This window comes from Odontesthes bonariensis, chromosome 20 (genome assembly GCF_027942865.1).
Source record: "Odontesthes bonariensis isolate fOdoBon6 chromosome 20, fOdoBon6.hap1, whole genome shotgun sequence".
NCBI lineage: Eukaryota > Metazoa > Chordata > Actinopteri > Atheriniformes > Atherinopsidae > Odontesthes > Odontesthes bonariensis.
The window spans coordinates 20,470,697-20,498,526 of NC_134525.1; the positions used below are offsets into that span (position 1 = coordinate 20,470,697).

The following is a 27,830-nucleotide window of genomic DNA, read 5'->3' on the forward strand; positions in this document are numbered from 1 at the left end:
TTTTTTTTCAGCAGTTTTTCCCCAAAATCAACGCCCTCTGTGTCTGTTATGTTTTTATTGGTTTTTAGACAAGTGCAAGTGTACATAATACTGTCAGGGAAATGCATTCGGGTTCAGCTGCGGTACAAGGCACTACTTCACAAATGACACAAACAGTTTCAAGTCAGAGTTCATTCAGTTCCTCTGGGACAGTTTCAAAACACACAAAAAAGTCACCGTTAGTAGATTGGAAAACTAGGCAACTATTGGCGACATTTCGTCATCATTCTTGTGTAAGTAATACAGGATCTTGTGAAAAAAAAATGCATAAAGGGGTATCGAGTTATTCGCTCGGTTTTAGACAAAGGTCGATCTAAATGAAAGTGGCATCACGAAGAAAAACAAGTACGAAGCAAAAAAAAGAAAGTTGAATAAGAAAAAAAAGTGAAATTTGGTCCTGGTTTGCGCTTACTAAGACTTAATTTTCAGTATATGTAAGCCATTTATGTGTGATGCGTTCAGGGTTGAGGATATCCAGCAGAAAGGGTTGAGAAATCACAGCAATAGCGACAGATACAGCAGCTTTAACACGGGACAGTCCGTCTGCAGTGTGATCCATGTGAAAGGCTCAGCGATCGTATATAATCAAATCCAAAACATCATTTTTCACCAGTGAGTGCAACAATTTATCTGGCCTGTCTTGCTGAACCTTTAAAAGGTGGGTCCCAACACATCATCACTGATACTGAATAAAAGTTTTAAGGAAGTGTCGGCAGGTGACGGATACTCTGGTAAAAAGAAAAAAAGTTACAAGACAAAAAGTCTAAATTCAATATGAAGTCATTGCAATTCATGTTTTTTTTGTTTTTTCTTTTCAAAACTTTATTTTTTTAAATCGTTTTTTTTTCTTCCAAACACGTTAAAAAGAACTGGAATAAATAGAAAATGACCAAGACACAAGTAAAAACTCTCCAAACTAGTCTGGCAGGGACTTTTGTGCAAAAGAGAGATATCACAGGACGCGGACAGGTCGGGGAAAGGCAAAGCGGGTTTCTGTGGATTAAAAAATGTTTGGCAACGGCCAACAAACATGAGAAAAATAACCCCCCAAAAAAGCAAAGAGAAAAATAAATACTTTATACTGCAAAAGAACTCAGAAAGACGATGTGCGTCACTCATGCCGACCATCAAGAAAAACAGGCTCACAACCTTTCAAACACCAACATGACTTTTCTGGTACATAAAAAACAAAGTCTGTGCACTGCACTTCTCTTCACTTAGGATAGAAATCTTATAAAAAATAATTTATAGCACGTAGAAACCAAGCAGGAACAGTAGGTCTGCATTATTCTGGAACCAAATACATCCATTGTCAAACTGCATTTCATTCACATGGAGCCATTTTGTTCGATGTACATCTTGGACAACGAGGCTGCCATCGACTTTGCCAGTTCCTCGTCTCGTTTCCGTTGCATCTGTGAGTGGCGACACCAGTCCTCGTACTCTGGATTAGGGAGACAGCTGTCCAAGATGACATCATAGTGACCGTTGCTGAGCCAACTCAGCCAGATAGCCGCTTTGAAAGCATCCTCCTCCCCAAGATAGTGCACCATGGTGGAGACGGTGGGGCTTTCCAAGCTGCCGCCGGTTGTAAGGTGAATGTTGACGTTCAGCATCTGGCTCATGGCGAGGAGCTCGGGGTAGCCGGCCCAGGCGCCGTCCTGCGCTGCATTGATCAGGAACTCCCCCACGTCCCCTTCGATGATGGGGTTGAACTCTTCCAAGTGGTCGGCGATGTGGTGCACCGTCTGCTCCCGCAGCTCCCCGTGTCTCGACTGGTCCCCGTATGTGGCTTTGCACACAGCTCTGTAGAGACAGTTGCCATCGGGAATGATGTGGTACCTGTATTTTTGCCTCTCGTGGAGGTACTTGTTTTGCCTTTCTACCTCAGCCAGATACCGGGTGACTTTATCGTTGACGTCCCTCTTCTCTTGGCATCTTTGTGGGGGGGACTCCTGCAGAACGCTGAGCTCGAAGGCCCGTCTCTCATCCGATGCTGGAGTAGTTCTGACACTGATCATATCACTGAGCTCTTCCTTTTTGAAGTCTACAGGTAGGGCTGCCCTGGGGGGAGCCGGTTCCTCTCCATGCAGTAAGGGCCATCCGTTGCCTTTAAAGGGGGAGTTAGTTAGGGAAGCTGTTTCGTCCTCACGTGAACTCCCCATCATCATCATTCTCTTGTGTTCTTCTGTTGTGGGTCCACTGATGTTCTTCCTCTTGAAAACGCGATTCCCATCAAGCTCTGGGCAGTCAGAAAAAATCTCATCCGTCCGATTTCTCAGATGATCGATCAAGTCCACCATCACATCAGAATCACGGTCATTACAGAGGGCATCTTCACCCTTATGTGGATGAGGGGAGAGCGGTTTGGTTTTGGACTCCCGGATGATGTGAACGGGGACAGACCTCTCCACTCCATCGGGTCTGCGGATTAATATCTCAGCAGTCGACGTGAAGTAAACTGGTCTCATGGGTGAAGCTTCGTAACACGAAAACGCAGGCATGCTGGCGGAAGACGCAGTCTCTTTCGCAGGATCAGCCCCTTCGGTCGCCGAAGTTGAGTCAACTTGTGCAGATCCTGGTCTCTCAGCCTCGGGGGAACTTTGCGTTGTCCCGTTCAAGCGCTCGGAGGCGGCTGACAAAGTTATTGTAACTTTGCGCGACGACCTCGGGTAGTGTGTGAGCGCACTGTTGTACAACTGCATTTTCTATCAGTCCTTTATACTGAACGCCGCCGGGCCGTTACGAAAAGATGACAACAGCAGCTAAAAATACCCCCCATGTGATCAACAACAGCGGAGTTGTAGTGAACGTTTCCATGGCCGTGAGTCCCGTTATCAGTGACACACAGAGACGACAAGACGGTCCAGTTTAGCCTTCTTGCGTCATTTGCAGTTTGGGTGCCTCCCTAATTTTAGACCTCCAACTGTAATCAGACCCTTCCAAGTCAGAGAAAATGACATCAAAATAGCATCCGTTTGAATTATTTCAAAATATAGCCCGCTGCTTAAATTAACGTTTTTATTTGTTTCACCAAAACGAAGGACTTTTTTTCCCAAGTTATTTATCTATTTATTTATTTTTTACAATAACTGACTTAAATGACACCTCAGATGTTGAAATAAAAACAAATCACAACAAACCCAAACCAAATGTTTAGAAGTACTTGTCCCCTTATTTTTTTGTTTTTTACATGCACGTGCTGTAACCATATTGTTGTTTTCTTCCTGTTTGCACACCGCTTTTATTCATGCAAATTCTTCTTTTCTTATCTATGATGCACATAGTATTGCTTGCTTTAATTCGTATGAAAGTCACTTGTGGGGTCGTGACGTCATTAAAACGAATTCCTAAACCAGCGTGACATCAGGAAGAAAGTCCTTCCTTCCACGGCGGTCGTTACGCCGTTTGAAATGTGTAAGTAGTGGTTAATGTTGTACACGCCGTCGGTACTTTATTTTGAAGGCAACGCACCTCATTTCCGGCGCTGTTTTCTCGCGCTCTGTTGGGGGCGACTTGGCGCACCTCTCTGCTGTTAATGCCACGGACCATGACCCGTCTTTTATTGACATTCTGTGGTTGTGTCTGAAGCCCTTCGGGATGAGTCACGGACGGTCCCAACGAGTTAGGTGATAACGAGTAAACAGCGCGTGGCGGGTTTTAACCATCCGAACCGTTTACCAACGCTTCCTCAAGGAAGGTTATGTGTTGTGACTCCATTTACTCTTAAGAACGGTCGACAAAACAAGTCGAGGACCACCCAGTTATGTCGAGTTAAACGAACATTAAAACATGATTTGACCGGTCACTGAATATTGGCCAATGCAAGAGTCAGCTCTTTAATTGTTAGCCGGGTTAAGAAAAGCTGGTTAAATGTTTTGGTGAACTTGGTGAAACAAATGGGCGATAAATACAGAGCCCAAACAAACAGGGAGGACATAAACTACCACTGTTACAAACATTGGTCAAAATATTTGACTCCGTTTCGCCTTGATGGCTGACGGCGTTGGCATGCAAAACTTGCTCATATGTCTATATTTAACACTTCACCGGACTGTTTGAGTATGTGGAGTTAGTTTAGAACACGGTTCCTTAATATAGACATCACCTCATTGGAGTCGTTCAAGACCAAAGTAGTACATTTACATGTAATATATATTTAATGAAATAAAAAAGTGACAATAACATGCATTCTCAAGTGAATTTAACTACACTTATAAAATATTTAACTATCTTATTATCTATCTTATTTAACTATGCTATTAATTATTGTCGTGAAGTCCGTTTAACCCAACAAACTACTTTTCTCGGACAGTTTGTGGCCTCGTGCTGGGCCCAGACAGCGCTCCAACGCATTGACCACCAGAGGGAGCCCGAGTCCGGGTTATGACGTGTTCCAAGTGCAGTGCCGGGTGTCAGCACTAGGGGGCGACACGTCGCCTAAATGAAAGATAACCGAACGCTTGTTTTGAACAAATGCATGCAAAGAGACGATGCCTCAGCAGCTGTCGCAAGGTTGTGCACCGCATACAAATGAGGGCATTGATCGCGTCCCTTGCCGTACTGTTGTCGTATTTTAATAACCTGGACTAGTGCACTAACCTCCAGCTGCTGCGAGGCTGGGTCAATGTGCCACTACTACACCCATGTTTAAACTGTATTTGTCCAGAAAGTGGAACACACTGCACACAGTACTAATTTGTGTCGATTAAATGACCCCGATAAGCGCAAGAAGAAAAATATGATTGGGTCTCGTCGGGGATAAAACACAATGGGAGGGAGATGTACAGCATCTAAATCTAGATTTATACTTATTGCAGAATACTACAAAGTCCCGTAGGCTACATGTAAAGCCTAGAGCAATGATGTGGTTAACACCACGAGGTCCGCAGTGTTCCGTCAGCCTGTTGTTTTTGTTGTCATTCTTACTGCCCGCCAAAAATCAACGCCGTCCGGTCTGTCAGACTTTATTAAACACAGTGTTGATGCGTATTCAAGAAATTCTGCAGGGGGTTAAAGCTCAGCGAAATCGTAACCATGCCAGTGGAACAAGCCACGCGGATGTCAGAGATTTTCTCCCCTGCTCTCCGCGGTGGGAGGATCTCTGTGCGTTGAGTCACGCAGCTGTCAAAGATAGCTGTCACCCAGTTTCAGGATCAAACACACACACAGTCAATGAGGAAAGGGCTTTGAGCAGAAGGGACGCAGAGGTCTCAGGTAACCCCCCCTCCTCTCCTCTCCCCTCCTCATCAAGTCTCCGAATAAGGGACCACAAGAAGAGAGATCAAAAATAAGACAAATCCAGAAACGGATACGAAACGACTTTTGATGAATAAGGATTTTCTTGGATGCAAGCGGGGGGATAGCTGGAGAGAAGAAGAAAAACACAGCACGAAAACGGGATTTTCTTCTGCGCTTGGCGAGGAATTAGTGGGCATTTTCGGACGGAGATGAAGACGAAAAAGGGTAGGTGGGACGTTCTGTAGAATAATTAGTAAAAAAAAAAACGAGTTGGAGTATGCATAGAGAACATTTAACAGAGCCATTTGCCTCCAATGCAAACCATGCAGTCTATTGTTTCCTTTCCAGACATGACAGGGGGCTTTTTCTGCCATGTGCTGGCGCAATGTCAAAAGTCGATATGGCTGTTTTTCAACCTTCCATTGAGATGAGCGAGACATGTTTTCTGCGAGTTTTGTCTCAATAACGCACGGCTGTTGTTATGTGTATTGTTTTTCTAGTCACGCTGGTGTTACCTCAACTTCGTTGCCCATTTAAAACGCCAAACTGACTTAGAAGACGCTCACTTATAGTTTGAATAAAAGCTAACTTACGTGGCGGACGCTACATTGGTGACTAAGGGACTTTATAATGACAGAAGCTAAAGTTTAGTGACTGTTGTGAGCTCGAGAGTTTGCTACATTTTTCACAACGTGCGAGCTTTAAAACCAAAAATGAGTAAATAAATCGATACCTTTTATCTTTTGACTTTCTACATCGACTGGTAACACCTCCAGCAGCTTTAAGTTTGATTGAAATCCAAATGTAGGCTAATGTTCATCCTGACCCCATTGTGGGAAGTTGCTGTTGCCTTGTTCGTGGACCTCGTGGTGCAGCGCGCACGCACACAATAGAAACCCTCTTACAAGTTGTTTTAAACTTACAAAACCAGCGTCTTCGCTGGGCTAGAAAGGTATTTGGCTCATTGTGTTCACTCGCAATGTTTCGGAAGTTGTTAAGTTTACTAAAAAGTCCTCGTTTTCGTGTGGAAACTTTTGAATTGCATACAAAGAAGCACGCAGCCCTGGGTTCTTTTGTTTAGTCTGGAGACGCTGATTTGCAACAGGTCTCCCCTCCCCCTTCCCCTCTCTCCAGCCTACGTAATTACCTCATCCTGTTGGCCGCTCTGACTTGGGAACTTTCTTTCTCTTTTCCCACTAGTTTGTCCAAGTACAGACTCCATGTACTTAAACATGAAATATCTTTCTTTTTGTAATTGGAGCCGATGGGCTGTCTACACAGAAAGCTGCTGGTGTTCAGGTGTAAATGGCGCCCTAAACGTGTGATTATAAGCCACTGCCAGTGTCTTACAAGAATGAAGTTTTGCAGAAGTGGGACTGGTTGTAATCATGTTCTGTTTGTAGTTGGGTCACTCTGTTTAAATATATGTTGGACACCAGGCCAATGCCAGACCTTGGGTGTGGGAAAATAAATAAATAAATAAAATGGGTAGGGTTAGGTGAAAGTTGTTCTTTACAAGCATTTTTTATGCACGTTTCAAAGCTATTCAAAGCCTCGTACCCTTTTTAATCATGAGTGACTTTGATTAAACCTTAGACAGAAAGCTACTCTGTAATCTTTGTCTACTGACAGTAGCTGGTCTTCAAAATCTGCCTTTACACAGGGATCGTTCCCGTGCTTTCAGTGCCTTGTGTTTGTTGAGGCAGGTTTTATAACTGACACAGCATCAGACCAGCCTTTGTGACGTCCCCCCTCCTTCTTTCTCCCCTCCTCCTCCTCCTCCTCACACCCTCCTTAGCTGCTTATATGAATCACATGGCTGAACTTGACAGCTTGCTTCTGACACATCAGCTGCCTCCCAGACAGCTTGCGTTTGGCTGCGGCAGAGCGGCTGGGAGACTGACAACAGGCTAGCTGACATTCAGAGGATCCTCTTTGTCCTGTCCTCATGCGCGCTCCTCTTCTCCTCTCTTGTGCAGGTTTGATGATGCTGTCAGGGAGCGAGACCGATGACGAGGATAGCCTGGATACCCCCCTGGATCTCTCGTCCAGTGCGGGGAGCAACGGAAAGAGGAAACGGCGAGGGAACCTGCCCAAAGAGTCGGTCCAGATCCTCAGGGACTGGTTGTATGAGCACCGTTACAACGCTTACCCATCTGAACAAGAGAAAGCCCTTCTTTCCAAGCAGACTCAGCTCTCCACATTGCAGGTATGGACTCAGATATGGCAGAACAGATGACTGCCTAAGCTTTAAGCTAGTAAAAACTAGGAGTGTAAACAGACCACTGTAAAAGTCAAGAGGAAACAAGTGTGTGCTTGACTGAATCATTTCCTGTTTAGATGGCAAACAAAACATGACACATCAACAGTGAATTGAAGGTCATCCAAACCAGCTTGACGTTGCAACTAAAGTATATGAAGCAACGTGAGTAAACTCACTCCCCGAGTGCTGTGGGCTTGGCTGAGACACACGAACAGGAATTTCCCTCCCTCCAGCCCCTTTCCATCCCAGCTGTCTGGGAACAATGCGGAGTCATTTACATAGTCAGAGCTACAAGCCTCGCTGAACCAGTTACGACTAGCCAGGAGGAGTGAGGAAAAAAGAGGGGAGATGACCGTGATTAGTGCTATGACAAAGGAGATTAGCTCGTATTGAGAGCTTTTTTTTTCTTTTTTTTAATACAGGATTAAGATGTCCAATCTGAACTTTGTGATAGAAGTTGTGCTTGTAGAGATCTTTTCATTTCTGCAGTGTTGAAATGATCAAGGGAGGACGGTGTGAAATATCAGCAAGTAACAGATATGATTTACCCTTTCATTTGGACTTTCCTGTTGCGCAAATAGCACCTGATGATAGGTGTTCCAGCAGAGTCTTTTGTTGTTGTCACTTGCAAGGTGAGCCAAGTGATGCAGCTGTCTCACATCATGTATTTCTGTCATTGTCCTGTCCAGGTGTGCAACTGGTTCATTAATGCGCGGCGGCGACTTCTCCCAGAGATGCTGAGGAAAGATGGCAAAGACCCCAACCAGTTCACTATCTCCAGGAAAGGGAGCAAGGCTGGTGACAGCTTCTCTGACAGCTCCCAGTCCCCGAAACACAGCAGTCCTGCTGCAGGTACAGAGGAGAGCTGCGACAAACGCGTCCTCCACCCCTCCAGCTTCGATTCCACAGGGCACGGTGTTCTGAGGAAGGCCGCGTCCCCCTCCATACCCTCTCCGACATCCACGTCACCGCCTCCAGGCGTCATGCCCACCCGGCCATCTGTCATCTGTCACACCACTGTCACCACAGCGATGCAAGCCAGCCCGACAGCCTCTCACCCATCGGTGCCAGGAATGAACTGTGACAGGGCAGCTGAGCTGTTGCAGTCTGTGCAGGCTCAGGCGCTGCTCAGGTGCCGGGATGAAGGGCCAGGCAGCCAGCTGCTTCCCACCACTACCACCATCCTCAGCAGCACCAGCATGGAGGGCAACCTGAGCCCACGCAGCGGCCTGTTCAACACTCCTCCCCCCACCCCTCCAGACCTCACACAAGACTTCAGTGGCTTCCAGCTCCTGGTGGATGTGGCCCTCAAACGGGCTGCAGAGATGGAGCTGCAGGCCAAACAGCTGGTCTCCTGAAGGAGAAACTGACAGGAGAGGAGGGAATGGAGACTGACTTTTTGTCTCAGCTGTGGAACTCCTCGGTTCAGTGACTTGTCTGCACGTAACAGAGAACAAATCCACATGAAAGCCTGATCATTTCTATTTTTGGTATACCGATCAATATGATGAGGATGTTTTTTAATTGAAAAAAAAAAACTGTATCAAGGTGCCTTGGCTGTAAGTTGTTTAGTCATTTCATATACATGCGTATGTATCTACATGTGTATTTTATTTGCACACAGGGACCAAAAATGTTATCAAAGAAATGCTGCCTGTCTTCATGTCTTTCCAATGTACTGAATATCATCCTAGGGAACCGAGCAAGAGCTAGATTTAGACACACAGATGGGTCACATTCACAGACGTTTAATGGTTTAACATTTCAAAGATCAGTTTGTGATTGGTCTGCCTCATTTGTTTGCACACTAAAGGCAGAAGGTCATCTCAGTGTCTTAAACACACTTTGCTCCTGGCATCAATGACACATTTATTCACTACTGTAGTAAACATTTAAGTGTTTTCATGAGTATAGTTTTGATTTTGTAATTTACTTTTAGCTATTTTAAAAGGAAAGAAAAAAAAACTATGCTTTTTCGTTTTACTGTTATTTTCCCACCAAGGAATATTTCAGATGACCAATGTAGCAGGTTCTTAGACTGAGCCTTCATCCCATCACTCAGCGAAAATGACGGCCAGTGGACTGGAAAACTAAACACTACAGATGTCTCTTTTTCTGCATTTGCTGTTTTACACTCGACATAGACAGCTTTTTTTTTTTTTTAAATCACCAAAAACAAGCATTTTCATGTATAATAGGACCATGTGTATAGTCAGTGTGACACGATGCCCAATGATGTGATTTCTTTTCATACTGTGCAATGTTTGTGGCAAATAGGGGTCACATGGGATTCAAATAAAGTTTTGTTTTTTCTACATCTCATTGTTGATAGTTTTTATTCACATTTTCACACCACTTAATGCACATTTACACTGGCAGTGTTCTTGTAAATCCCTCTGAACTTAGTGAAGATTACCGATTTATCCCCTAAGGATAAGCAGAGTGTTTCAAGATGGACTGTTCAGTAAGTAAAAAAAATGAGAATACAGAAGGACAGAAATAGTACAGCGCTCATGTCTTTCCACAGGCATTCAGAGGCATTCCTGGGTGTGAAAGGTTTATAACAGCTCCTCCAAATTAGCATAATCCTGCATAAATTAACACAGGCAAACAGCAGACGTCAACAGTTTCATACCAGCGGGGGTTGATGCGCGTCTACGTCTCAATAGCTCACAACAGAGGTTGAAGGTGAAGCAGACAGCTGTTTCATTCTGGTCCTGCTGCAGTCTTAAAGCTTCTCTACTGGCCTCAGCCAGACTTGTTTCATTTGCAGCGACAGGCACCCTTTCATTTATTGTATTATTTTCTGAATTAAACATCCATTTAGGTTTTGATTTGAGACCATAAAAAACATCTTGTTTTCATTAAAACAACCAAATGCTCTTGAGGTTACTTGCTGATGTTCACTAATCATTTAGGAACAATGTGCTAAAGTTGAGACCAAGGCTCAATATTAACAGATTTAGGGTACTTCCAACTGCATTCCACTTCTACTCTGCTACATTTCAGGGATAATGTACTTTTTACTCCACAACACTGAATTTACAGTTGCAGTTTCTGGAGTACATATGACTGCATAATGCTGTCATATGAGCTCCAATTATTGTGAATTAAGAGTCATCATAAAATACCTAACTTACAGCAGTTAAGTGATACAAATGAAATTAGCATAATAATGTCATACACACTAACACTTTTGTACATTTTGTAGATTATTTTATGTGGACTGCGTATTTACTGATATATATTTAGTTAATTTTACATATTTGAAAACCTCTTCCATAACGGATTAACACGTTGAAGCAAAAGCAAAGTACTCAGTTGGAAAATGTAGCTTTTTATTGGCTTGTCAGGCTAGAGCCTGCCCCTTCTGGTCAACAAATGTTCAGAATGCTCTTTGAGTTTACCACCTATTGCCTCATGTTTCCTGTAAAAAACAATGACAGCGACTGTGGTTTGAGGCTGAGTCTCATCTGAGTGACGTAATCACTCTTAAGTGTTTAAATAGACCTCCAGGCACTCAGAAGGCAGCTGTAGCCCACCGTAGTAGACTGTCTGATGGGTAGACTTACCCAGGGCCAATCTGTACACAAAGACAACACTCCTATCACCATCACTGCACACCCCCTAACCCTAACTCTGGCCACTGTGGACGGCACGCCTCCCCTCAGCATGAATGATGTGTGAATGACAAATCACCAGAAGCTGCATGTGCAGCAGCATCAAGGCTAAGCCGAGGCCAAAAGTGCTGTCTAATTATGGGGGCCTGCCCCTGCGGAAGGGAAACGCCCTAAAAACACAACACACTGGCCTTGTAATCTGTTTAATTATAATCCAATTGAAAACACATGTGGAGACGGGAAAGAAGTGAATGCAACAAAATTGTGGCAATGATTTTTGTTTTAATGCTGATAAGAGCTCATACACGTGCCATAACATCAACAGTGTAATAACATTAATTACAAAATGTATATCTGCTTAATATGTTATTTGTGTTTTTAAGTTTACATTTACATAGGGAAACATTCATTTATGTACAAAATGTATTGAATGTTTTTCTCTTTATATAACTACATCACAAACTTAAGAACTCACAGGATTGCTGGAGTGTCCACAATCCAACATTCTGGTTTCTAACTCCCTGCTATACTAGGAGTGTTATATTGATATGTTAATATAATAAACATAAATAGAGAATTGATTATTCGACAGACAATTCAATGCAAATACAAGTTCCAAAGTGAAAATACTAAAATCAGCTCCATCAACTTAAAATGGCAATAAGTTTGAACTATTTGTTATATAGACTCTCTTAAAAGTTTTATGAGCAGCTAAAGAAAATGAAAAACCATATCGCACGGTAACGTCAACACTTCTTTTACAAATAAACGTCTTTCAATTAAAATTTCAGGTCGCCGTTCAGTAAGGGCAAATAGCAGGATAAGCTGTATCCCTGCCTATCCAATGGCACAAAACTTGTTCAGATCAATACAGAGAGTTGAACTACACAGCGAAGTCCTGCAATTCTGTGATCAAAACAATAACGTGACCGTAAACCAGATAAGGATTGTCTCCACATTCAAGCAGCTGACAGAAATACCTTGTTACACTGAAGAGAGTCGAGAAATGAGATGTCCGACAGGAGCATCTTTTAGAAGATGGCATGGACACGTTTTCCTTTATTTAGGAACATGACCTATCCTGATGGCAGGGATTATATACAGTAAGAGACAAAAGTCATGGGTCACATACAGTCACATCAGGTCAGACACACACTCAGTCTCTCTCACACACACACACACACACACACACACACACACACACACACACTAAACATGCTTCTTCCCCTGAGACTGCTGTTGTGCTCAACTATCGTTTCAGAAAGTAAGGCTGATCACTGAAACAGAAAAGACAAAAAGGTGCCTGTCATGCTAAAGAACCAATAAATAAAACACAAACACAGTATAAGGGCCTTGTTCTCAGTGCATCATAATAATAATAATAATACTAATAATGATAATAATAATCACAATGTCAATGAACAGTCATTGTTCTCCTAATCAATAAATTAAAATAAAACACAAATACAAAAGATTAGAAATAGGATTATTCTGTATGACCTTCAATAATTGCTTCATTTGGAGGCAGCGATAGTGCACACACAGTGAGGAGAAATAGTCTCTTTTCAGTCCTGTAGTCTCAAATACTGTCAATAAACCTTTCTTAAAAATGACTTCATAAAATATAGAACAACTACCAGTATTTTACCAAATATCAGTATTATAGCTTAGTCTGTTACACAGAGGAGTTTGATCATAACATGAGTTAGGAATAAGCGTGTTAAAAAAGACAAAAATATGTGTCAGCATGCGAGTCAGTGAGTCATGTCTTTCTACTGTAAATGTCCTTTATACAAACATGAGACGAGATGGTTGGTTTGATTACAGCTTGTTGATACTGCTACCTTAGTCGTCAGTTACGACCAGGTCCCTTAGGACCTAGAAAAATAGGAAGCACTTTTAAAATCTGAGTCAGAACACATACACATATAGTGCACACTCTTTCTGTCACACAGATACACAAATTAGGTTTGTGGCAACAGCGATCTATTTAGTGATTTTGGCTCTTTATACAGGCCAACAACCTGCTCCTGAGTCACCGGGCTCTCTGCCTCACCTGGAGGAGTAATTTCAAACCTCTCGCCCTGTATTGTCGGCCTCGTGACCCTTTCTCAGAGAGATGCTAGTTGTGTCACCACCTGACACTAAAATAGCCTTGCCTGGCATTTTTATCCTTATATTGTAATTATACATAAAAAAAAAATCATCCTGTGAGATTATAGTACTTTTAGCATTCGATAGAAATCTTTATGTGAAGCATGACCGCTGTGCTACACCAGGCTTACTTTGTAATTACAGGCCACTTAAAAGAAAGGGATTTGTTAGATACTTCTTTAGGAGTGAGGGACAGGTGGAGGTACAAGGAAAAGAAGGATTGCTACATCAAAGCTGGGAGAAGGAAATGAAGGTAAGGGGTAGACAAATAAATAAATAAATACAGTAAATGTACATTTCTTGTTCAAACGGCTCCCAAAGTGAGTGACCCCACAGTGACCTGAAAGATCTGCAAAAAAGATGAATATGTTACAATAGCACCCTAGCCTTTCCATTCAGTGCTACTGTGTTTACGGTACAGTGTTCAGTATTAGACGTGTGTGGGTATATGCGTTTGTGGGTCTCATAGTCTGGTCTGAGCCTCAGGAATATAGATCTCGATACTGTCTGCGCTCTCGGTAGCAGAACTCTGCCGCACCGACGCAGCACGTTTGGCAGCTAGCAGGCGTTTGCGAGCTTCCAGACGCTGGCGCTCAGAGCTCTCCAGTGAGCGGTCCCTAGCCAGGGGTGGGTGGCCTTTCAGGGGCTTCTTTGGCACAGGAGGGGGCATCCTTCTCTCCTGGACAGGGACGACAAATAGTCTTAAAGACAGACCATTGAGTCCTCAGCGCAGGCAGCAGCTAAACACAGTGACGAGCAACACAACTGCTGCCAGTTTGCACAAGGGTTAGATAGAGAAGTTGCTGGCATAATGAGAGAGCATGCAATTTTGAATAAGGTTATGGTTCACAGTGGCAGCCATTTGTGTAGGGTAAGAGAGCACGATGGTGGCCTTTGCGTGAGGTAAAAAACCATTGGAGATGGACAGGCCCCAACGGTGCATGGCAGGTAGAGTAGCTTCTCAAAAGCAGCTCACTGTCGACAAGACAGAACAAAACACACAATACAAGTAGCGGCGTCAGGCAAGCAACACGACAGTATGCAACACATATTTGCATGCTACAACAAAGCTCAACTGTAAATCATTCGGACTTACAATTCAAAGTATACATATACGACAGAAAATATCATGCAGGTAAGTGAAGCATTCCAAATTAATGTTCAGGTTAGATAGTGCGATTATTTAAAATGAGCTCTGTCTCATATTTGCCACGTGATCCTGCACCTGCGTTTCTGGGGGAGTTAGAGGCTTCCAGTTGTTGGCTTTGAGTTGGTGGAGTTCATCAAACTTCAGGCTAATGTTCTCGATGGACAGCTGGAGCATGTCCCAGAAACCTGCCAGGTCCTGGGAGATGGGCCGCGGGTTTGCATTTGGATTCTAATATACACATGAACAAAAGCATACAAACACAGATTGTTTATATGCTTAGTTGGTTGTTTTTGACTAGCAGATAAAATATGAAATAGAATTTATTTTATTTTATTGACACAAGCATCTTTAAGTAAAATGTTGGATTACTAGGCTTGTATCCAGTAAATGCCTTTGGCTTCTTTATTACCCTTTGTTTTGAATCATACACTGGTTCTAAAATAAATAAATAGATAAATAAGAAATATTAAAAATATTTAACGATAAATAATGTATGTATATATATATATGCATTTTTTGTCCCATAGCGGAATAACTATGCTTTTTAAGGCCTGATCTTACTGTAAGATAAAGTGTTGATAATGTAACAAAGGGTAGAATGTTTTGACTTGTGTAAATATGAATGTATTAGTGCTTGAATTTAATGATTTGCAGGCTCCATCTTTCACTCACTAAGCTCTGTATCTGTTTGTGAAAGATGGCAAAGATGTGATATCTATACTAGATGCACAGTAAATGACTGCTAGCTTGGCCTGTCAGCATGATTTGTGCAGGATGATGTCAGCGTTGGGGAGCGGGGGAGGGGGGAGCATGCAGAGGATGAGGTGACACATACCAGATTCTCCTCACACAGCTCCCGAAACTGCTGGAACTTCTGGGACATCAGCAGCTGGGCACTCCCCACTGCACTGCGGATCTTCCCGAGGACTGCAGAAAGACATAGACGCACATGCATGCACACACACACACACAGTTCACAATGCAATTACTCACAGAACTGCATACCGCAGGCATGTTGCACCATTCACAGAGAGAGGTGCATTAGAAATGCAACAATGAAATATGTGCTAGAACCCTCTTTTGAATATTTCTCTCAGGAATAGAAATTATTCAGGATAGTGAAGTATTGACTGAAATTCTATATTTATCTCCAAATACAGAAATGAATTAACTCATAAATTAAATGTCCAAATCTGCAATATGTGTAGATATGTAGTTGTAGTCAAATTCAGCCTCTGGTCCCAAGAATGCTATTTAAAATAACGAATGCTGCATTGCATGACCTGATTCTACTGCGAAGTGTAACTGGCTTTTACATCCCTATGGACAGCAACTGCAAATGCATACATCACACCACATGAAGCTTTTGGAACCAGAGACTGAGAGAAGGAGTAATATATCTGCCCGAGTCTTCAGCCCCCTCAGGACGTGTGTGTGGCTGTGTGTCTGTGTGTGTACACTCGGTGGCGTGGGATCTGGGAAAACATAACCTTGAGACACCCTCCCTGTTCTCTCTGTTCCATGTGAGAATCTCTTGCCTAGAACAAAAACACTAGCTGCATAAGCAGTGACATTTTCAGTGAAACACAAAATCAGCTGCACAGTAAGGACAGGTATAAATAAAGTTCCTACTGCCAGAGGGTTGTTTGCTCAGTCTGGTCTAACCATACGAGTGTGTGAGTGTAACACTTGTTTAGACGTGAGCATACATACAGACATGGACTGCTCGTGTGTTCCTTCAAGATCAAATAGTTGCCTCGAAGGAACACTAAGAGAACTCTATGTGAAAGATCATTATACAGTCTAAGGACACGTGTGTGAATGGAGCCAGCAGTGGCCTATTGATAAGTATGCACGGTATGTCTGTGGAGGCCAGAGGGCCTGAGACAGAAACAAGCAGCTATTGTGGTCCAATACCATGAATACCATCACCCTCTGAACCGAGTGAGGAGAGGAGGATGAAAAACAGAACTACTATCACTCTACAACTGATTTTCTTGTCTTCATATGGTATCAAATCTTGTTATCCAACTCACTCTCATCGTGTAGCTCATTCTCCACCTCATCCTGTTCCATCTGTCTGCACCAGCCGTCCATACGCTCTGTCTCAGCCTGCAGTAACTTGAGGAACCAGCGGCCGTCGGGGGGGCACACCAATCGCCCGACAGCCTCTAGAGGCTCCACTTCTGGCTCAGGTACACTGTCCATCCAGGGGTCTGGCGGAGGCAGGATAGACGGGTCAAACCCCACCTCCCCGTAGTCGTCTCCGGCACAAGCATGGTAGTGGTTCCCGGAGCCTTGGATGCTGACAGTGGAGGAGGCGGCATCACGAGAGTGCTGGCGCGGCATGGTGGCGCAGTGACGTGGGGGCAGCTCTGGGACGTCTGAAGATTCATCAAGATCTGCCTGGACAGCTGTGGTTACACTGTTGGAGCGGGTCATTCTGCGGTGACTAGAAAAGGATGCAAGAACAAGTTCGTTGTTAAAGATATTATTTTATTTTGGTTGGTTTCCTTTTAGGCAGAGGATATATCATTTACACACGGCTCTTGGAGGTGCTCCCATGAGTGAAAAATTGAAATCAGGATCACAGCGATCTCATCACTGATAGTGATGAATAGCTTTTGTAGTGTGGAACATCTGTTGTATAGGTCTGTGTGTTTTGTCACCTGGCTCATTCAAAGTCAATAGTGTGCAATCGTCTGTCACACCACAAGCCCTGCTTTGGGGCTGAGGCACACACACACACAAACAGTACAGGCACACAAATACACACATTCACACACCTGGGACCCTGCAGCGTAAATTCGCCTCAAAGGCTTTGTCAAGCCCTCCCCACTCTGTGCAACAACAGACACGTACACACACATGCAAAGATTAAATCAACACACACACACACACACACACACACACACACACACACACACACACACACACACACACAGAGTTGGCTAAGTTCAATGGAGATGGTCATCATCCCCGTAATGAATGGGATGCCAGAGGGACGCGGGTGTTGGGTTTTGCAAGGCGGGAATGGCCTGGCCAGCCTACAGCAAGGTGATTTAATAATCCAGCAGCCTAATCATTGCCAGCTCAAACTGCTACAAGACTCAAAACCCATAATTCATTAACACAAACTCTCATTTAGCAAAATTAAGAACAAGCAATATACTCTTATTTGCACCTAAATCTATTTATCAAAGTGCATTAAAGCTTAACATAGATGTGCTCATGCATACTTGCTTCTCCTACGGTTACAACAGGCCAAAAAAAATGCATTCTGACCCAAACATGCCCACAATCCTCTCCCACATGAACCTAAGCTTGACCTGCTTGGAGCATGACACACACTAATGATCACAGCTCCATCTCGCTTGCCTCAGTCCGTCTCCGGACACACACTCCCCCTGAACCATTTATCTTTACTTCCCCTTTTCTAATTCATCTCTCCTCCTCTGTGAACAAGAGAAAGAGCGCAAGAACAAGGGAGTGGCATCGGGTAGATCAAACAGTGTGTGTGTGCTTTATGTGTGCATACCAGCAGCCCGGTGTGTGTGAGTGTGTGTGAAGAGCAGTTAAAGAGTAACTCCTCTGAGCAGGTGTTCAGTTCTAATGACCTCAGCTTGCTTTCTATCACGCTGGTAACAACTTCCTGCAAGGGCAGAAACAGGCAAGGCCAAACACAGCCCAGACAGATAGACATATCAATAGACACGATGCAAAAGAACAAGAGGAACAAGGGCATCTAAAGAGCTAGGTCTATCTTAGAGAGAGAGAAAAAAAAAAGACTAAAATATCAGGAAGGTATGTAGGAGTAAAAAAAAATGCATACATCCATGTGACGGAAATTTACAAATCATCCCAGAGGTTGAGTGCTGCCTTTCCATATTCCATATCCTGCCACTTTTGGAATGCATCTATTTGAATTTTAAATCATTGATTTTCCTGTTCTAAAATCTAAAAATGTCTTCAAACAAAAAACCCAACTGAATTTGTATTCAAATGTAGAAAAAGACGCACCAGAAGATGTGCAACGGGTATGTTGAATGGCAGATAACAGGAGCATACAGCCACAAAATGACATCTGAAAGTTGCATCTGCAGCTGAGGCTTCTTCTTGTCATGTCAGCTTAAACCAGATGACAATCCTTCAGTCACTAGTTAGGTTGAACACATAAAAGGCTGGCAGGCCTAGCTGTCCATATAGTTGACTTTTCAAGATGGTGGTTGTGCATATGGTTTAGTAACAAAAAGACTACAGAGACTACAAAGCCATCTGGTGACCAACAAGCTAAAACACACATTTGCCAGGCTCTAAAAAAAAAATCAAGTCAAATAAATAATGCATCAAATTCTATCACATTTGTACTTCACTTTGTTTCTTGCAGGTTTCCCAATTATACATGCATCATCATAAAAAGATAAGAGGGGAAAATATGTTGCATTTATTTTCAAACGTTTCTGAACAAGAGGAGGTATTTGTTAATATATTTCACAGCTTGCTTACAATACCTCTCAGTTAAACCTAGTTCAAACAGAAAGGTGAGGTTATGACCTGTGAGTGCTGCATGTAAACACACAAACACTCACACACAAACAGTCACACAGGAGCAAGGCCGTAGGAGATTGGCACTCTCACTGTCTGGGAATCTAATGTTGGGGGCAGCATGCCCAGACCTCCCAGGTGCATACACATACACGCACGATGGATGCCAAAAGGTAAACGAACAAGCATGCACCACCAAAAATACCGTCCAAACTACCTCAAATATTAACCGAAGGAAAGAACAGGCTGCTGTGCTGCATAATACCCAAGCTTGAGCAGACTAGAAGGTGTCTGGGTGAGTTAATATTTGGCTTGGCGACTCATGGAACGCCGAGCTTGGTCAATCAGCTGAGACTTCCTCTTTCAGAACTCCCCTCACATTCCCTGACACTGTGCAAGTGTATGTCTTAAAAGTGCTGGACTCAGCCCTCTCTGTGACCTTTGATTAAAACTGATATCTGTTTGAACTCCATTAGCATGCCTTAACTACGGAGCAAAAACCTGCTGAATATATAAGCTTGCCTCACCAAACAGAAGGTCCCTGGATTACCAGGGCAAATGAAAGTGGACAAAGAGGCCATAAATGCCTGAGTGTCCCATCCGAGGCCTTGGTAAGCTTTGTAACATATGACCTAATGAAGCAGTGTGCACACTGGGCTTTTTCTCCTGAAACTGTAAACACGCGGCAGTCAGAATGAAAAACTTTAGCTGACAGCACAGAAGCCTCTCTCAGAACCAAACAAACTCAATAAAACTCCCTCTCTCTCCCTCCCTCCTACACATTCACAAACACACTGCCTCAAAGTAGCTTGAATCACAATGACTGGAGCAACAGATGGCTGTCAACTCACCCCCTCCACCTTCTCAGCTCCACCACATCCTCTGGCCCAGCTGTCGCTTGGGGCCCCTGGCTGAGGGGACTCTGACGCCAACCTTCCTCAAACTGGGGACAGCTGCTGAGGGGTATCCAGAGTTGAGGGGTTGGGGGGGGGTTGAGAGCTTGTAGTGCACATTACAAACCCCTCTCTGTCGCCATACGTCCTGCCTTCTGCCTCATCCCTCCCCTCAGACTTATCTTGTTTCTCTTTATCAACCTCTTTCTCTCTTTGTGTCTCAACTTACCATCGCTCATCCTCCACCTGAATTCCTATTGACTGGAATTTGGACTGCTCCTCTGTCAGCCCTCCTTCCTCTGGGTCCACCTAAGAGGAGGGAAGAAACTGTCAAACTGCGGTCAGAGTCTTCGTATAAATCTTTGACTGAAACCAAAGCTCTTTCACAAACCTGAATCCCTATGGAGAGGCACTTGCGGAGCGCTTCTCTCTGCGCCTTGCTGTCAGCATTGACATGTGCGACGGCAGATGTGGTGGCCGTGGCAGTGATGGTGATGGTGCTGTTGGTGACGTGCTGGCTGGCAGGGCCATGCACTTGGGCATTAGCTGCCTCTATGGCCGCTGTCAGGGCCTTCATGCTGTCGATGCTCTCTGTAGAGTTGGACAGCCCTGGCTGGGAGCTGATGCCCGTTCTCTGGCTGGAGCCCCCATCCATGTAGGCATCCTGTGCGGACTCAGTACTGCTTTGGGCCGTGATGGATATGAAGGGTTTGGATGGGGTGGTTCGTGGCGGGACAGGGGGGGGTGTCTTTTTGTAGGTGGTGATGCATGATGACACTGCAGAGAAGAAGCCAAAAAAGACATAAATTAATACTAAACCAAATAATATAATCTATTAAACAATAAAATACAATACAAATCATAGAGCACCAGTCAAAAGGCAATTTTTCTATACCGATGAGGATATTATTGAGTTATTCAGGTGTATTGTGGCCTTAAGCCATGGTATAGTACAGCTTAACCTAACTGTATCCTCTCTCTTTTTATAGATAGTACCTGATGCTTTTTTTAAACCACACACCAATCAGGCTGAATCATCATGTGCATGCATGTCAACAACATCTGTTGTGGTAACTCCCCTCTTTAGATCTACACTGTTTCATTGGTGTGTATCCTTACATTCCCACTGCACCTCTATGACTTTCAACAAAGAATCCCACCTAAGTTGATGGGATATCATCTCGGGAAGAAAAAAAAACACCGTAAGAAAGTCTGGTTGGATGATATGATAAGTGCCATTTTAGATTAAAACATTGTCATGAACAGCATTTTTCTTTCAAATTATTTCTAATTTTTAAACAAATACAGGAATGTTTTTACAGAAATATCTGATCAGTTCACCCAGAGGCCTTAGTTCCATGTGCTGGTGTCAAATGCACAGTAGATTAGGGCCAACTTTGACAAATCAGAGCCACATCTAGTAATAGGATTAGTACGTCAGCCACTTGACCCACTGATCTACATGGTTAAGCCTTCTACACATTGACTGTAGATATGTTGAACAATTTGATAGTGCTGACTATGTGAATACGTGCTTATGAGTCTTACTGTTATTTGCATGCTTACTTTAGTGCCGAAGTTAAATGATACTAAAGAAGTCAGCCAGAGAGCTCACTGCAGTAAAGGCTTGTATGAAATCCAAGCAGATTTATATATATATTTTTTTCATTTATCAGAGCTCTGCTCAGTAACACACACCCCTTTTTCTGTCAGCTCTCTCTTCCTCTCATGTTACAGCTACAAGTTCTGCACAGACAATGGAGGCTCTCAGACACACTGAAGAAGCCTGTCTATAGAAACATACCAACAGACAAAAAAACCCCCCCAAAACATAGACTGTCTACAGAAAAAAAAAACAAAACCAGCTCCCAACAACATTATGACTTGGAATCTCCTTCCTGGGCTGGTGCTGTCCTGTCATCAAAACTAGGTCGTCCTCTGTGTGCTCTGCAGCAGAACTAGGACAGCGGGTTTCCTGGATCTCTTTAATCCCTTCAAAAGACAAACATCCTACCGTGGCTAGATCGGGGCTCTGTGTGCATCAGACAACTGTTGCCAACCACACCCAGCACTTGCAGCCATGTCTAAAACTATTAGAGCGGGATCTTGTTTACTTTGTGTCTTGCCGTCTCACTGACAGCTACAAAGAGGCCTGAACATATTGGAGGTGAACAGAGGGCTGACTTCATCCTTTTGGTTTCTTAAGAGTCATCTGCCGACTTCCACCCGCCCTCCCACCTCCCTCCTGCCGCAACAGCAGTGATTGGACGATCCCAGACAAGATTTCAGTCAGGTTTTGACAAGCTGGAAAGTATTCAGATGGGATGAAAGCTGCACTGAGATGAGATCACGGTTGCTAATTGAGTGTATTTGATGGTCGCACAGCAAACCACAAGAAAGACTCACTGTACTTACTTCAGCAGATTAATCTCATATGTATTCCTTCAGAGAGATATAGTGTGTGTAGGAATTACTGCCAGGAACATTTGAGGCTAAATCATGTGAGCATGTCATGATATGCAACGCTGTCAACTTCTCACATAAAATAAGACCAACATCAGAGCTAATCCTTGGAAAGGTCAGAGAGTACGAACCAACAAGGGGACAAAAAAACGCACCATGAACACACACATACACCCACTCAGAGGGAGAGGTCCTGCCCCTATCAACTGTGGAGGTTCAAAGGATAGAATGTCAGCCACTTTTCAGAGCTTCTATCCCCTGAAGTCATCTAAAAGTCACACATCAGTGTGTGTGTGTGTGTGTGTGTGTGTGTGTGTGTGTACATGTCTATGCTGGATGACGGTATGTGTGCTCAAGCTCCTCTCAGGCCCACAGCAGAGTTAAAAAGGGTTTTAATCCGCTCAATATAGCATTGTATGAAACATGACACGACGAGTTGTGTCCCACCTAGCTGTCACTGTGAGAGCTAGACACTCAAGAGAATGACAGGGGTTTCGAATGCCATGACAGGTTAAGTAAACAATCCCAAGAGTCACAACATGTCCACACACACATGTATGCAAACACATTCTTGCAGAGGCACACATATAACGCTGACACAACCCAGCTTAATGTTTCAACCTCTCCACATAAAGGGAGACCACAGACTTCCTGCCCATGATATGCTCTTCATCCATCAGGAGCTGTTGTCAACAACGTGCCAGCCTGTTCCAGGGACTTGGCTGGACTGAGTTTAAACTTCTAATTATAATGAAAGAAAATAGGGAATCTTCAAATTAGTTCGTGTCTGATTAAAGTGAGAAGGAAACATCTGACCAAAACAACTGTCCTGATAAGACAGAGGCCAAGTTTCCAGTTTCCACAGAGATGATAAGGAGAGAGTTTGATCCTCTTGCAGTCATGAAAGCGTTAGACAGCTACACTGCCTTGGACCTCCCACACATACAGACAGTCAAGGACAGAGCGAAGCAGGAATGTGACACAGGATTCCATCAAACCCTTAAGAAGGAATGTGGGAAACTCTTCACCAGCCACAGATGAACACTGGCAAGAACACATAAAGGTTTGTCTGCCACTTAATAATATCAGGTTAATGCAGCTTTGATTACAGAGAAAGAGGTGATCTGTATTATCTCCTTTGCAAATAAGGAAGAAGACCAACTTCCTCCATTAATGCTTAATGGAAATGGAGCTGTGGAATTTAATCTTTTTACCCCCCTCACAGAGGTAGCAGCAGCCTGCTGGGAGCATTGTCATCCTAAAAGAAGAGAGGAGTTTGTGAATGACAAAATTCTAGTGGCTCTCTGCCAAATCCCTCTTTGACAAATACTTCAAAAGTCCCATGCCGACAAGTTGGTGTGAATAGCAGTTCTTCTTGGCAGAGCATCCGCCCACCCCCCACCCCCTACCCCTGGCCTTGATAATATCAAAGAAAGCCCTCTTTCCCTCCCCTGAGACAAACCAGTCTCCATTCATTTCTCCAGTCCAGGAACAAAAACAGACCTACTGCCCACCTCTCTATTTGACTCTGCTGATCACTACGACCTCTATGTGTCTGCATAGGTGTATGCTGTTTTCTTCATTTAACAGCTATGTCCATGTTGCTGGACAGATGGAAGGCAGACAGTTGCCTTGTAATTTCAAAGCTGTGTATCTGTGTGATAGGCCACTTCAAAGAGCAGACAGTTTGATTTAAGAGACTCGCAGGAACGAGCTCCCCCCAGCGGAGGCCAAGAGCAAATCCACCACAATCCAAACAAATACAAAGGCCAGGGCATGGGGCGGTCGGTATGGGGGAACATTGACAGCTGAGCCCAGCTGCACTGTGTTTGGGGTTAGGGTCTGCCAGAGAGGAAAGGGTAGAGGCTAACTAACAGAGAGGAAGAGCTGAACAAGAGACTGAAGAGGAGGAGGGGGGACGGGGATGAGTTACTGCCTGGCTCCGTCTGCTCACTCTGTCCATTTGTCCGTCATCCTCTTTCTGTTGCACTCCCCCATCATGCACACTCACACACAGAGAACCAGCTGGAGTCCTTTGTGATAGTGTCACCATGGCAATACACAGCAACAAGAAGTTTGCCAGGAGGCCTGGCAATGCACCAGCAGAAACTAAAGGAGAGATTCTGGTGGTCATTTGTTTACCTCGATAGGGTAAACTGACACACACCTAAACAGCAACCAACAAGAAAACACAGCAGGAGTAATGAGGAGCATCTAGCACAACATCATAATCAAACGAGTAGCAGGATAACACCACAGAGGGCTGTAAATGAATATGCTATAATGTTTTGAGCCCTGGAGCGTTGGCTTTGTGCAGCTAATCACTGAACTCTACCAACCAGTTTATCTTGGACTCTTGTCAAAAAAAGGCTCGTTGATGTGTTTCTGAGGGAGTGTCGTGGAAGACAAAAAGTTAAAAGGTTAATTCTATGTGACATTACAACACCATTGTGAACAATGCAGCACCACACAACAAATTCTATTCGACTCAATGCCGCCTCCAGTGGGTGACTAGAAGTTACAGTAAAAATGAAAAAGGATTCACAAAAAGCCTTGTGTTGAATTTGATCATTTGCCAGAGCAGGCTTGTGGCTCATCACCTATGATTTATTATGAGCTTATACGGCTGTGGCCCAAAAACCCTGCACAAAATATACAATGGTCCTTTAAAAGCATTCTGACAGTGCTTTGAGTCACCTGAAAGTCTCTCTGAAACCTTCATGTCTGTCTACGACTCTCAGCCACCAGAGGCCAGAGGTCACCAGAGAGGGTTTCTGCTCTCCAGATGCCTGAGCTCTCAGACACAATAGCTCACTGTGTGTATGTGAGAGCAGGAGGGGTAGGTGGCAGTCTGAGAGTGCCTTTTAAAGGAGTATATTTAGCATGTGTGAGTGCTTATAAGGGAGGAAGTTTCCAGTGCAAATGGTACCAATACCAGAGTTGTAAACATCCTGCGCTAACTTCTATGTTTAAAACGAACTTTTCTTTTTCTTCTTTGTCTTCTTAAGCATGCATATCAGCTCAAGACATTGGTTAAGTATGCCTGCAGTGTCCTCCACTCAGCAGGGCTATCAGCAAAGCTGTGTGCTTAGAGTGCCCCTTCTGACAGTAACCCGTGTCAGCAGCGGGCAACTGCCCTGCCAGGCTTGTGTCTCCTGAATCACTAGATAAGAGAGTGTTTACAACTGTCAGCCACCAGTAAATCTGCCAGGCAGCTGCCCTCTGTTAAGCAATAGATTCACTTCAGTTAACCCACTTTCCTATGATCCAAGTTCATTTTGAGTGCCTGGTAACCTCTTTTAATCCTCTTTTATGGCTTGAGTTATCTAATGTTTTGAAATATATAAATGCAGGGAAATATACAAAAGCTTTTTATATTAATAAATAACCTCAAAATAACTAACATTTACACTGGAAACATGGTAACTGTTAATCACTGAAAAATACCCACTAGATGACATTTGCTTGCCCTGTCGGGAATGGTCTTTGAGGATTTGGTAGAAATATGTAATCTCAAAGTCCGTTCCTATACAGTATTGATGTGGGCTATTCCTCTGGAGCCTTTTCTTACACGAAGGGGGATTTCTCATTAGACCTCCTCTGTCACGGCTCCAGGCCGCTTCCATTGTTCTCCACTCCTCCTGGGCAAGGGCTTTACTCTGACTAGTCTACATCCACATGAGGAGACGCATCGGCCTTTTGTTTCTACCCTAAAAAACCTGCCTGCAGGGGGCTAAAAAAAGAGAGCACAGTTGCTAGGTACAAGGGAAAAGTGGAGGAGTGGGAGAGAAATATAAGAAGGAATAGCAGATAAATGACAAAAAAAAAAACAGAAAAAAAAGAGATGACGGAATTGAGGGTAAGTTTGCCACGCTGTTTCCTTCAGTTCCTGTACATTCCATCTGCTTTGTGGGGCATAAACTTGAGCATTAGTCCTGACACTAAAACTAACACGCCCACACATCTCACGCATGCTTTCACTGCACACATTTCCCACAGCATTGCTCACCGACTGACTGATACTTTAAGAGTAGACTGGCTCACTGTGTGGAGTGACACATCAGATGTGCCGGCAATGACAGCATGGGCAACTGTAACAAGTCCAGCATAGCTGTGGGCAGAGTCATGTAGCTGGGAGAAATCAGTAAGTTATTAAATTAAACTGGATTTGTGATTGAGCAGTGTCTGAGTCTACATTAGTCTCTGAATATGTTGCTGGTTAAACTCAAATTAAAGACCAAGAGAGGACAGAGTTTGAGGCTGACATTTAATGTTTTTAAAGGATTGACACAGACCATTCAGGTCTGTGTCTGGTAAATTAAAAATACCCAGAACAACAAGAGTGATGTTGCCACCACACTGTCTCCAAGTGCCAAGCCCAGCTGTGTGATAAAACATGACAGTCCACTAGACCTGAAAGTGTCTGGAGTTGTATCCAAGTAGTGGAAAACATGACTGCAAAGCCCTGGAATAATGGCCACTGGCACAAAATAGCAAACAAAAAGACAAGAAGCTACACATACACATACAGACACACGCACGCAGGAATCAGCCTTGAGGGCTGAAACACAATACCGATGTCATGTCATTACATGAAGGATCACTGCTTGCTGCAGCTATTTACATATAAATGCAGCAGAATGTGGTCAAAAGTTCACTTCTTTCCACTTAAAAAAAGTCTGCACACTGCGTACTCCGTAGAGATTAACACCAAAAGACAAAAAAAAGTCAGAATTTGATTCATAAAATGACACAGCAGATAAAATAGCAGGAAAGCTGGCTTGCAGCTTTTACAAGCGTGTGAGTTTACTCTTCCAGGAATGCCGTGAAACATCGGCGTCGGGTGTTGTTTCACAGTCCTGGCTTTTCTTTTTTTCCCTCGCATTCCTTCTCGCTTTACCCCTGTTTGACGTTCTTTGTCCTGACCACATGCACATGGAGGGGAAAGGAGACACTGGCGGCCTAATCCACTGCCAGAGGCACACTTAAGCCATCTGGGCTGAAAACCAAACGTCAGGCCTTCTATGTCTCCTATATGAAAGGAGCGACAAGGCGGGCGGGGGAGATGGAAAGTTAGGAGAGAGGAAGAGGGAAATGAGAGGAAAAAGGCAGGAGTTACAAGAAAGGCGAAGGGGGGATTTGGAACAAGAACCAGGCTACACTGGTGCATACTGTCTTTTGTGGTTTCCAGTCCCGACCCTCTGACCCTATACATCCTGTTGAAGGAGGTGGAGGGAAAGACGAGATGGCAGCTATAGGCTCTTGCTGTGGGCATGTGTATCTGTGTGTTCAAAGCATGCAGTCCAAAAAGCACATTATCAGAATGAATATAAACATCTGAAGATGCTACAGAGCTCTGTCTGTCTCTCAGGTGTGACTTTTCACACCCCTCTTCCCTCTCTTCCTGTGTGTTTACATCCACTCCCTGCAGAATCTTGTGGGGGAGGAACAATGGTCTCTCC

The 27,830-nt window shown here is 43.9% G+C and overlaps 3 protein-coding genes across 4 annotated transcripts in view; 1 reads left to right on the forward strand and 2 right to left on the reverse strand.

Annotated features, from left to right (window-relative positions):
- Positions 1–38: 38 nt before the first annotated feature.
- otud1 (OTU deubiquitinase 1) lies at positions 39–2,904 on the reverse strand. Its single transcript, XM_075452606.1, has one exon. It carries the CDS (start codon positions 2,742–2,744, stop codon positions 1,368–1,370), a length of 1,377 nt encoding a protein of 458 aa, XP_075308721.1. The 5' UTR covers positions 2,745–2,904; the 3' UTR covers positions 39–1,367.
- A 692-nt stretch (positions 2,905–3,596) lies between these two features.
- On the forward strand, positions 3,597–9,860 carry tgif1 (TGFB-induced factor homeobox 1). Its single transcript, XM_075452703.1, has 3 exons — positions 3,597–5,505; positions 7,260–7,489; positions 8,233–9,860. The coding sequence occupies exons 1-3, from the start codon at positions 5,490–5,492 to the stop codon at positions 8,899–8,901; spliced, it is 915 nt and encodes a 304-aa protein (XP_075308818.1). The 5' UTR covers positions 3,597–5,489; the 3' UTR covers positions 8,902–9,860.
- A 1,565-nt stretch (positions 9,861–11,425) lies between these two features.
- dlgap1b (discs, large (Drosophila) homolog-associated protein 1b) overlaps positions 11,426–27,830 on the reverse strand; it is an 87,048-nt gene continuing 70,643 nt past the window's right edge. For both annotated transcript variants that reach the window (XM_075452269.1, XM_075452268.1), the window contains exons 7-12: positions 20,297–20,682; positions 20,135–20,214; positions 16,504–16,919; positions 15,303–15,394; positions 14,543–14,695; positions 11,426–13,996 (exon numbers count right to left, since the gene is read on the reverse strand). In XM_075452269.1, the coding sequence (XP_075308384.1) occupies positions 13,781–13,996; positions 14,543–14,695; positions 15,303–15,394; positions 16,504–16,919; positions 20,135–20,214; positions 20,297–20,682 (1,343 nt within the window). In that variant the 3' untranslated portion in view covers positions 11,426–13,780. The remainder of the gene's footprint in view (positions 13,997–14,542; positions 14,696–15,302; positions 15,395–16,503; positions 16,920–20,134; positions 20,215–20,296; positions 20,683–27,830) is intronic.

What these genes read in the sequence shown, in the direction of transcription:
- otud1 (XM_075452606.1), bottom strand. Translation starts at nt 2,744, where the DNA reads ATGCAGTTGTACAACAGTGCGCTCACACACTACCCGAGGTCGTCGCGC.
- tgif1 (XM_075452703.1), top strand. An exon ending in CTCAGCTCTCCACATTGCAG is followed by an intron (nt 7,490 to 8,232) that starts GTATGGACTCAG and finishes TGTCCTGTCCAG; the next exon opens with GTGTGCAACTGGTTCATTAA.